At 36.1% G+C, this 12,704-nt stretch overlaps 1 protein-coding gene across 13 annotated transcripts in view; it reads right to left on the reverse strand.

The window, feature by feature from the left end:
• Window positions 1-12,392, reverse strand: part of LOC100650743 (glutamate-gated chloride channel) — a 41,587-nt gene extending 29,195 nt beyond the window's left edge. For 2 of the 13 annotated variants that reach the window (XM_012316456.3, XM_012316455.3), the window contains exons 1-3: window positions 12,194-12,392; window positions 8,884-8,951; window positions 7,474-7,595 (exon numbers count right to left, since the gene is read on the reverse strand). In XM_012316456.3, coding sequence (XP_012171846.1) covers window positions 7,474-7,595; window positions 8,884-8,942 — 181 coding nt within the window. In that variant the 5' untranslated portion in view covers window positions 8,943-8,951; window positions 12,194-12,392. Of the gene's footprint in view, window positions 1-1,483; window positions 1,552-7,473; window positions 7,596-8,883; window positions 8,952-9,023; window positions 9,048-9,311; window positions 9,860-10,215; window positions 10,276-12,193 lie in introns of those variants that run through there. The other 11 variants (XM_012316462.3, XM_012316461.3, XM_012316454.3 and 8 more) reach the window with 10 other exon arrangements.
• Between the last annotated feature and the right edge of the window lie 312 nt (window positions 12,393-12,704).

Genomic DNA, 12,704 nt, shown 5'->3' on the forward strand with positions numbered 1-12,704 from the left:
CGCGACAGTGTTCCCAGATCGAAGGATTTATTTCGGGAAGGACACCCTCCGTGCCTAGAATCGTATATTTGTATGATTGATAATCGTGAAAATTCCTTCGTGGCCATTTGCCGAATACTTGTGAAAAACTATTTTTGAATAGAATTATTCGATCGAAAATGAAATATCGTTGATGGAGATAATGTCTTGTACCGTCGCGCTGGTACTGGTAAGAGATATTTTATTGGTTTTGGCTTCGCTCGCTTAATTTCGTTTATTGAAAAGTCTAGCCAAAACCTGGTCGCCAACAATTATCAACATTTACGTACGGCGATACAAGACGTAAGCTCGGCCAACAACGTTTCGTTAAAGATCGAATAATTCTGTGGCGGGAATGCCTATTCGTGTACACACGGTAAGATAAATTACATCAAGGCCAGACGATTCTTCAAATATTTAAAATGAATTTTCGGACGATGTTCGTACGTATGACTGTAACCACAGAGCATCAGGAAAGATTGCTTTCCCAATTATTACAGAAAGAGAAAGAAAAATCTTTCCTAATGTTCCGATTAATGCAAACTTCCTTTTGCGATCGATTAGACGTAATGCGATTCTAGCAGGAGGGTAAACTCGACAGAGGTCTCGTGCGAATTTCTAACGACTGTTCCTTCGTACCATTAGCAATTCGTATATCGTACTGCAATCTTATTCATTGACGTATATAAATGGAAGATTTCCACACGACCGTAGAATTCGATTCCAATCGAAATTTTATCGAGCGAATTTACCATTTCAATTCGAATAGGTCGTATGATAGAATTTTCACATCATTCTCTGTGAAATTAAAAAGATTTCCTCTATTCGAATTGTAATGAGTCGCATGAAAAACTTATCGGATGATGATTCTCCGTTTCGAAATTCATTTGTTTCGATCGAAACGTATTAAACGCAATTTTCGCATAATTCTCTGTGAAATTAAAAGATTCTGTTCGAATTAAAAAAAGAAAAACCTTCTATTCGAATTAAGATATTCTATTGGAGTCGTAAGAAATCGCACGCAAGATCAACAATTAGAACTCCTTATCGGATTTTCTCTGTCGAATTAACACGCAATTCCCAGAAAAATTCTTATAAAATCTGGCATCACTGGCAAGGAACGGATAGTGTTGACACAATAATGAATGGTAACGGAGAAGGGACAAGATGCTGGCTTGCTGCCATTGTTATGGTCGCCGTTCGCGTAAATGCTGAGGCCTTGTTCAACAATCTTTTCTTCTTTTCTTTTATACGTTCTTTACTTTTTTCTTTTCTTTTCTTTTCTTCTTTTTTTTTTTGGTTCTCGTTTTGCTTCTGAAATTGATTATCGAGACTCTAAGACCTACATTGCGCCTACTTTTAATCATTGCAAGCAACAGAAAAATAAGGAAACAGTACCCGCCAAGAGAGAAATGGCATTGCACCGCGTTGTAAAGATTTTTGGATTGGTTTAATGTATACTTACCATCTTGATGTCACTAATTGTCGCAATGCTTCGCACAAACAGGTTTACCCGGACAATGGCCGGCCCATCTAAGGGCAAAAACAATAGAGCCCCCTTTTAGTCAGTCAATTTTTTTTTCGTGTCTTACAATACTCTACTGGAATAGTTTTGTCTTTTTATTTGTTTCGTTTTTTTTTTTTTTTGTGATTTACTTTCGTTTACCAAAAATTTGTTCATTTCCTTGAGTGTTCTTTTCGTTTCTCTTTTTTTCCAAATTTCCTACGAATGGCCGTGTTACTTTCTTTCGTAAGGGTTGTCGAGGTAAAGGGGACAGAGTAAGGGGAAAATTAGACGAAAATCCTCAATCGTTTTTTCGAACCATCTCCTCGTGTGGTCTTCGTGTAAGTTGTCCTAATCGCTGTCGATAATCGTCTAGATATCGGACAGATTAAAGATTTCTTTAATCCTGGGATTGTAGTCATTTCGTATGTGCCATACATTGTGGCTAGATACACACATATACGGGAACGTTTGTACCAAAGTAGGCTTGTTTCATTTTTATCGAGAATTCGGATGTGCTCGTGTAACAAGTAGAAAAAGTACACGGTGTGTAGGTCTCTACTACGGATTAGGGGATTAAATGTCTAGAACGTTCGGAAGCTACGGGCAAAGTGCTGTGACACAGACACCGAAACAGATTTGGTAATCGGACTCTCACATTAAGAATAGATCTTCATATATACAGGCTGTTTCATGAGATTTCCAAAGAAATTTCAATGGTATTTACTTAGAGAAATATTATCTAAAGTTCTTGCAATATCAATGGCAATATCGTAAAACTACTACATTATTAACATAACGAAGGCTGATTGTCAAAATAAAAGTCCATCGCTCTTACATTGAGTGTAATAAAAGTACGCTTGTTTAACGTCCACTGTGTATTCTCGATGATTTATAATTGAGAAAAATTATGAATTTTCCTTAAAAATTCCATACGTTTGAAGGTATTTTATTATATGTTTTTATTATTTTTTTTTTTAATTAAATTTTTATTCGCGCTACATGAAACACCCTGCCGGTACATGTAACTACGATAAATTATAAACGTGTAATTATCTGCCCCAATTTACTTCGAACCTTTTATCTACTTAGACGCATTAACTGTTTTATCTATCCCTCGTGTTTAATTACATAACTGTATCAGCATATAGACGGAACGAACTCCGCTGTTAAAACATTTCGCTTATTCTTTTGCATTACGTTAATTGTTTCGTCGTAAGTTATTCGATCCATCGTAAGAATATAGATAGAATTGCTCTTACCTTTGCTTGCCATTTGAGTAAACCCGATAAACTGTTCCCATTTCGTTCTGTTTTCCTTTGCTCGAGTACGGTACAAGAAGCAATCGTGTAACAATGATTAACAAGCAGACGGTTGTGTTTCTCAGTCATAGCTACCAGCTGAAACGAAATCTTTCCCTGTTTCTAATTAGAGACTCGTCTGTGGCTGTAAATTGGTATGGCCGCAAAAAGAAAAAAAAGAAAAGAGAAAAAAGAAAGAGAAACAGGAAAAAAAGGGAAAACCGCTGCTCTCTAAATATGCTGTCTGATGGTAAAGAGAAAAGAAAGGGCAACGAGTATATCTGGAAATGGTAGAGAAAGAAGAAAAAAAAAGAAACCCTCGTGACACAACATGAACCTCGAGGCGGTACGAAGTCGACTGTAATTATCGACGATATACTATACTTTCTCTGACCTATCGAACAATAGGAATTCGCGGTCCAATTTTCCGAGGCGTTCAATGCCATTGTCTGAAATTCTACACGGTGTTTTGTACAGAGCAGACAGTTACGCGAGATGGAATATGTTCCGGGCGCATAATTAGGACTAATCGAACTTAGCTCGCAACGTGATTCGCTGATAGGAATTTAGAACGTTGGAAATTCCAGCGAGGAAGAGAATTGCGGCTAATAGAGAGACTGTGAAGAGTAATCGAAAAATTTCCCACAACCTGGATACCGATACCTGTTAACCCTATTACATCAATTTTTGTCCAATTGTAATTTTCTATCGTCGAACGACTATTTAATTTGAAGGAAAATATGAAAGAATCGTCGTTGTGCTTCTCGTTTCGGTTTCGAAACGTTTAAAATTTGTATTCTTTTATTTTGCTGAGACGAGAGACAAAAATTCGTATGTCTTCGTAGGATCATAATTTCATCCTTACAAAGTAATCGTATGAAATAGAGTGTTGTTCTCGTCGGACTGTAATGATAGAATTCCAAATAAGCTTTATGCCAAATATTTGTGCAAATCGCTTGTTTCTCTGGATAGAAATATTGCAGAGATACGTTCTTAGGCTGTTACGTAATTTGGAAATGAAAGGGTTGACAAGTATCTGCTTCAATTAAATTAAATAAATTTGCAAAGATTTGCTACAAATAAAACAAAAGAATCACGCAGGATGCTATTCAATAAACGTAGATTTTAACGAATCGGTCAAAAATTTCAACTAATCTTAAAAAAAAAAATTATGTTCAAAGAGAGTAGGACAACTTTCATTAGTTTGGCGTAGTCAACGTTTGTGCCAGTATTAAAATGGTTAAAAGCTTCACTGCAACTGAAAAGACAAATTTCTTTAGCAGGAAACTCATAGTAGAAATTGTAGAGGTATTAAAAAGATATAAAGGAAACTAAAATGGAAACTAATGATAAAGATACAACAAGCGACCCTTTTTCAGATACTATCATGTATGCATGTCGTGTATACGTATGAATAGAGGTATCTTGTCTACATTTTCATCCACTTCATTCGTATAAGAAAGACAAAATATAAACAGAAAAAAATATGTAAATAATAAACCTTCGCTTGCTCAAGTGTCATCATCCCTTTTTTCCTAGCAAGGCAGAATCATCCCCCTGCCTATCTCTCCTCTCCTCCTCCACTCCATCATCATCTCCATTTTTAATATCTTCACGATATGGAAATTTGGCAGGTTACCACCGTACACTACTTTGCATTCAAATTTCTTTGGAAAAAAAACAAATGAATATATAAACATATTGATTTCCTGTCTTGTTCTGTCAGATAAGCGAAAGGCTACGTGAAATACGTCATGCTGCGACTGCCATCTTACACAGAAGCAAAATTGATCCCTGTGTTCTCCTCACGTTGTTTCTTTAACGTGACTTGTACATTTTCAATAAATCCTGGTGCAGCACGATAGATATTTTATTTTATCGTTATCAAAAGTTTCAGCATTTTAAATTACCGCTTTTGAAATATTGTGTTGAAATTTTGACGAGTTGCAAGTATTCTTATTTTTCAGAAATATACTGAGACAATGTCAGCGCCATAAACATAGCGTTTTAATATTATTAGTTAGGAAAGTATACATTTTAGTCTAATAAACGTATCGTCGTTTCCCTTTTACTTTTAAGGAACAAAGCCTGAGTCCTCCGGTTTCAGATTTCAGGAATTTTCCAGTAAGAAATTGTAACAAACATGTAATAGTAATTATTAGACGTTGTTACATAAAAAGTGAAATAGAAACGAATGTAAATCCATTAGATCAAAAATGTATCTTCTATTCTTCTGTACTTTTCTAATCTGTGATTTTCAAACACTCTGTATTGAGAATACGAGTATCAGTGTCTGAAAATATACTCTTCATGAAATTACTTACAACGATTATCAAAACGATCTTCCAAAGGGATAAAGTTACATGAAAGTATCTCGAATGTTACCAACAGAAATCTAAATTTTCCTTCTTATTTTCTGACATACGTGGGTGTCCTACCAGCTATGTTTACCTAAAACATTTTCCTTATTTCAAATAATACGTGAACATATTACTTGTGAGAGTTATAAGATTGAAGAAGAAACATGCTGACGGCAATCGTTTCTTTACAGATGACGTAAAGCGGATCCGGAGAACAATCTTGATTTTTTAAATACAATAGTAACAGTATCACGTGTGTGTGTTCCCATAGAGAATGCGACAGATTTTAAAAAGCAAACTCTCAAAAGAAGATTGCTAACAACTCCAGTATTTTCGTTCGTCTCATTATTTGAAAATTCTGAAAGCATTCATCCTACGCAACATTCGTCCCAGAAGTCACATAAAATTTATTTTAAGAAAGAAAATTGACCTTCGAATTTATAAAAAAGGAAAGGCCAATTGCCACTGATATCATGTATTTTGTTTGATCATATAACTTTGAAACGTGGCATGTTCCCCTATTATTTGAAGTAATTTAGATATTAAATTAACGAGCTTGTTAACTTATCAAGAATAAAATAGATCACTTATGCCAATTATTCGAGGAATTTCATCGCTCTATTACAAGAAGACGTTCCTAGAAGCTTGATAGAATTTCCACATGTACATTCTCTACTACATAGAAGCCAGTGTCCGTATGTGTATGAACACGATTCGTTTACGTGATCTGGTACTCGCTGTCACGGAATGACAGCGGATCGTGTGCCAGCTCGTCGTTGACCATTGCTACCGGTATCGATTCCAACAAAAGTCGTGTTCGTGGACGCATTTTGTTTCCCCGATCCGCTGCAAAACTCGTCACGCCTGCAATTTGTCGGCACACTGCCAACAGGGATGTTACCTCGAATACAGTAGCTTGTTCCTCTTTGACACGTTTACTTCTTAAAACGTTTTACGTGCTTCGCCGGGTGTAAAGCCTATAACGACCCCCATGAATACGTGTCCTCGACTGCGGATACGTTTTCATTCGATCTTTCATTCGATCTTTCCCTCTTTTTCATATCGTTGTATATATATATATATTTTCTATTTTTTTTTCTTTGAGTAGTGACAACTATGCCTGTTAGTAAGAATTGTGCAAATCAACGGCAAGTTGTAGTTAAAGACGAAATTTTGCGGAATCGAGCTCTGTCCGAGGCACATCGTTGGTTTGCTAGACAAGTGACACAGCTAATTGGGAGAAAAATAAATTTTTAAACGGTTGAAATGAAAAGTTTTAAGTAGAAAATGATTAATTTACAAGAAAGGCCAATTACTTTGCAATGAAAACATTTATCAGCCTCCGGTAAAGTATTATCTATCTATATCGCTCGCTGAAAAAAGGATTAAAAGCTTATTTTATGAAATATGATATCCTTGTTAAATGGTATATTGATCGGATAATTGTGGCACTCCCATTCTAGTAAATAGTTCAATTTCACAATTAATTCTCACGGATAGGAATCTCAAATGCGTCGCTCTACTAGCAAACCGACAACATGATTTTAGATTATTCAGAATTGCTAACAACTACCTCACAGTGCAACTCAAGTATTGATTAGTTTGAAAAATTCTCTCTCTCTATATATGTGTGTATATATATATATACACATAGCAACATATATATATACATAGGAAACGAGAAATAAATGAAACTCTAGCTTGAGGAAAAAAATTAACATTCAGATTGCACAAATTTAGAATATGCAGAATTTTGATAGGCGTCTCGATAAAAAAAAAATGTTTCACAAAAATAATAAGATTCATATACATTATAATTCGAAACTCTCTGTTAGCTAGTCCTATTAAAGTAACACAGTATCTATTAAAGTAATATACGCGTTGGAATATACGTAAGAATGTTTCAAACACTTGTTCTAACTTTTCAAATCATTTGCAAGTTGCACTACAAAAACGTGGACTATTTAATGACGACTAGAATAGCGCATTAATTAATCCGTGATTTCGTTGAAAAAATATCAGCTAGATAACCAGTTGCAGGACTCTTGATCAGATTAGAGTATCATAAAATTTCATTTAGAGCTGTTGTAAGCGGTACAGCTGACAAAACGAATTACCCTTTTATCCGAGGCTTATTCAAGCTAAATTTTTAGGCCTCATTGTCTTCTTAATCGTATCCGACTTCTTTATGACAATGTTGGTATAATTGGTCGATTTTTTTCTTTTTTTCTTTTGATAAGGAAGACTGGAAGGAATAATGGACGTAAAAAAAGAACATTCATATATTCACCTGTTCCATTTTCTCCACTGGGTCGGATACGCGCGTCGTACCGTCCTGGTCCTAGAATGTCGTCTAATACCTCCTTCTCCTTTTCCCGGAAATTCACCACCTTTTTCTGCAGCTGCGCACATCTGCAATCATAACAAGAAATATATAAATAACATCCTTTCTGCACTTGTTTTGAATTCTTTTGTTCTTCTAGACATCAAATTAACCCCTTAACGTACGATTTACGTTCGAGAATTTACCTACTGATCCGATCATCTACTACGGGCTATACCCGTAATATTTATGTTTAGCCCGATCATCGTACTAAGGGCTATACCCATAATATTTACGTTTGGTCCGATCATCGTACTACGGGCTATGCCCGTAGTTACAGGTTAAGGAGTTAATTTATAACTTGTACGTAGAATGCGCGTTTTGATGCGTCTTTTATACTTCTATGAACATAATTAAAGAAGCGGAATGTAAATAGAAATTTTCTTCGTGTATTAAATACTATAATAAATACTCTACTTTGATTATCTTGTATATTTTATATAATATAATATATCTGAGGTGGATTAAACGTGTAGGTGTATTTAATAATGCAACGAGTGGATGAAATTGTAATAGTTGGTTATATTAAAATCAGTGGAAGTACAAGTACAAAGTACAAGTAGAGATCGCAGAAAGGATAACAATTCAACTATGTTCTAGGGAACACGTTCATATACATGTATTGACGGACTTATTACAAGAAGTTCAAAGTTATATTTGTCATGTAACTCCAATTGAAGATTACCCGTAATTTTAATAACAATCTGTCCGGAGCTCGTTTGCCTTTAGACCTTGGTACAACTTTGATAGAATAATATGAGTCTCTCCAGATTCGAATTTTTCATTGGCTCATGTGCCACTACATATTTATCTTATATATTTTTGCATATTATATGCATTGTGTGCATTCTTATACCTTCAAATTTCCCACAAGTGCTTAAAACTCTACAATCTATTTATATATAAAAACTTGAAATTCATAATTATAAATTATAGTATTGATCTATTCAGAATTTTGTTCATTTCTCTAGACACCAAATTGATGCAAAATTTATATTTCAACCCTTGGAAGTAATAGATTTAATTGATTGCATAATCTTATCTTCGTTCAGACTTCTGTTGTTTTTCTGGACCTCGAATTGATAATAAAATTTAAATTCGAGCAGCTGGAATTTGTCATTAAAAGTTGAAAATTTAATTCTGATCGCGAATAGCTTAAACGTTGGAGCTTCCTGCACGATAATTTATTAACCAATAATATTATTAAATTAACGGATTACAGTTATTTTTCCAAAGTATTTAGTTTATTTATTAAGTGTAAGATATTGATTCCTGCGATTAGAAGCTTGAATGATGAAGAATGGATGAGAAACGTACCTTGATAGATGTAGCAAGAATGTTAGTAACACCAATAACTTCAATACTCCAGGCCACATTGCGGTAGCCTGTAATGCAGAAATAAATCATTGTTTAATGCTACAAGAGAATTTAATTCGTTAATGAAAGTCGATATTTACGTTTTTATTCGTGATTAAAGTATGATCTAATAGGTTAAATAGCAATAATTCTGTCAAAAGAAATATTTGAATCGATAAAATAATTCCTATGCATGTTCTCTACTTTTGGATTCCCTTAGAAAAAACTTATTAAAACGAAGAGAAAGTTTTATATTATCTTCAATTCGATCGGAAAATATAAATATTTCGATTTCTAACTTTTATTAGGAATTTATACGAGCCACGTAGAAGTCAAACCGACTGACTCTATCGAAGTTAATCATTTACTTTCTGGAAAATTAAACATACCTATGTCTATTCTAATACCGGAAATAGGAAATTTTCTGTAAATGCGACTGTCTAGTTTGGTTTCTAATTACCTCGTATAAACTTAATCGCGAATGTTTTTAGCTCGGTTTTAACGAGAATTTTAAATTAACTTCATCTTAGAATATTCAACAAAATTTAATATATGCATCGGTTCGAACACGGTTCACGCGCAATAAAAGTATACATCAACGGGTTATCAGTTTTATCCCACAAATACGCAGAGTCATGAATATATTATTATATTTATAAATATCCGTAATTTAGCTCTATGAGCAAGCTAAAATGTATTATATCCCGGTGGAGCAAGTAAAAATCGAATAATTTCCAGAAAATAGACGCGATGAATTTTGCCTATTTGAAGCGAAGCCAAGTTATAGAGACATATGTACGTGTAGCTGTAAACGAGTATAAACGACCGTCGAACAGGAATTACGATACTATGTTGGAAGTTATAGATACTATGTTTTAGTTATGAAGATACTATGTTTTAACAGAGATTGGATCAGAAAATCTCAGAAAATGTGTATTGCAACCGATTAACTATCCAACGTCTGACTGTTGCTCAACGCTTGAGAATCAATTTTTATTTCCCGAAATTATCACACTATTGAAGTTTCAATGTTCAATTAATCAGGACTTTGAGTATTTTTTTAGAACACCATAAAACGATTGACCGAACAAATCAGGCATTGTCTTGAAATCACACAATACACATAAGACGCTCTAACTTTGTTTAAACACTTAAAAATCCTGAGACTGTATTTCACAGCAATTTAATAGGATTAGCAATTTATAGGGATGTTTTCTCCAAAAAGAGTGGAGATTATTTGAAAATCGGGGAAGAGAACAGAAACTCGTATATATTTGAAGAACTGGACATTGCCTGACTTTGCGCGCACCGATTCTACTGGGCGAGCGTCTGGCCGCACACTGACCTACTACACTGCAGTGACCATATACCGGACACCGTAAGTGACCATACAGTTAAGGCAGCTTTGTTTTTCAACCATGCCACCCTGCCTGCGTATACGCTGTTTTCCTTGATCGATGTTTTCCTCGCCGCTCAAACACGCATAAAATCGCAACGGTGTTGATCACCGTCAAATGTAAACGGTTCGATAACTCGAGAAGAAAACAACGACGAACTTTCGAAAATAGGCACGTATCGTTAATCAGTAAACAGCCTAAAAAAAAAAAAAAAAAAAAAAAACGTATATGCCTATGGATTTTTCATGAAGTGAAAAGCCTCCTTCTCGATCGTCGAATTCGCTTTGAAATTCCATTCCATAAAAATCGCTTAATTAATAATTACCTCCGACGGTAAATAAAGTGAGAGGGAGAGCAGGGGATTTTATTAACTGAAAATCGGTTAATTAGTAATTAGTCTTTGCAGTAAACGTCGGAAGAGAGAAAGTGACAAAGGTGAGTTCGACCGAGCACGAAAAATGGATTTTCATTAAGAGAATCGACGAAACTATGAATTATCCGGCTTGTAATTAATGTTATCTTGGAAATTGGATGAATTCGTGAACTCCATGTAATTTATTATATATCGTCGAGCTCTCTTGTTCTTGGGAAAAGAGTAAATGGAACGGGTCGATTGAATAATGCGATGCATCGCGCGTTCCATTTAATTACGCAAATCGCGCGAGAAGCTGAAAGTTGAAAGCGACAACAGGATACACGAAAGGCAAATGATTGCTGCGAACGGTACTCCATACGAATTAGGTCAGCATCGGATGTGTATATAGTATATGTGAGTTGTGTATATATACATAACATATACGTAAGCGTTTGTGTGTATATATATATATATACACACACACACATACGCGCGCGCGTGTATGTACATACATATATACTTATGTGCATGTGTGTACACGTATGCGCGGAACGTGTTTGTATTGCTGCTTCTCGAGAGCGCTTAAGCAAGAGCGTGAATAAATTTCTTTATCAAACAAATCCTGGATACATGGACGTGTTTTTAAGTAATTGCTTTCCCCCCGTTGCTAAACACCTCCATCTGGCGTTAATTTTAATCAAGTAAAATACGCTCGACTTGTTCCGCTCGACACATTTCATCTCGCTTTACGAGCTTTACGAAACCGTCGTGTAAAAGAGTAGTGAAAAAAATGTTATCCCATTTCATACGTGAAATATTTCATATAGAAAGTAGTTGATCTCCTATTTCTTCTTTTTCTTGTTTCTCGGTTATGCGTCTTTTCAAGTTGCGCGTAATAGCCAGAGATGAAACGTGTAACGAGGCATCCCCAGTGACGCCACCGAGAGAGGGTGTACGGTAACGAGCTAGTCATTAGTTCACGATAACAAAGCAAGCCTATGTTTTTCCTAGCGACTGGACAACCAACATTCATGCAGAAGTCGAGGGATCCATATCTGTGTTACGCACAATCCCCACCACGAGCTCTATCTAAGCCTTTCGCTATTCTATCTAAGACTGTCTATATTCCCCCGTCTTCCTTGTCAATCTTTCTGTTGACCTATACTACGACCTCGATTGACCACCAGACCAGATTGAACTCTGCTCGCCGATTTTTCTATCAATTTCGTTTGTTCTGGCTTCGATTCGATCGCTTTCACAAAAAAGGTTTCAACGTTCACATCGGTCCAGCTACGACCAATCGTAAAATAAATTAATACGGTAGTACATGGTGATTAACGAGGATAATCGGTTGAAATGCATTTGAGGGAGACGTTTGGAATGTTTGGCCGTGGGTGGTGGCCCCGAATCGTTGCTGCACACAACACTCTGGATACGTTTGCAAGTTGTCATTACCCGGTATTAATTTAGGGTCTAAACGAAGCGATACGATATGAGAAAAGAAAAAAGTCGTAGTTACCTGGAGAAGCTGATAATCCTAGGCAATGAGGGCTCCGTGACGTAGTGATACTGGCATGGCGCTTTCTGGTACGACACTGGAACTGTACTCGACTCGTGAAGTGTCCTACCTCGGAAGGTTCGTCTCCTGGACTGCCACCGTTCAGAAACCTACATACACTCACACCTACTACCTGGTTGCTGGCACGCTATTGATCCTGGCCCAGACACCCGTCGACCCACGCAGACGCTTAGCGTTGCCGCGTCGCTTTAGCAACATGACGTCATTCCACTTCCCAAACCCCGTACCGCATCGGAGCTAGTATGATGCATCGTCCTTTTCTTCCTTCATTTCGTACGGTTACCATCACGAGCGCTACTAATTCTCGCCTAACATGTCCCACCTATCGTCCGTCTGACACTCGTACCTCTTCTACCTTCAAATATCATGATTTTCAACATGACCGCATCAATTGACATGTTCACACGTACCGGTAGAATCATATATATTACCGCAAACAAGGGTTTCCATA

Source organism: Bombus terrestris, chromosome 14 (assembly GCF_910591885.1).
Source record: "Bombus terrestris chromosome 14, iyBomTerr1.2, whole genome shotgun sequence".
NCBI lineage: Eukaryota > Metazoa > Arthropoda > Insecta > Hymenoptera > Apidae > Bombus > Bombus terrestris.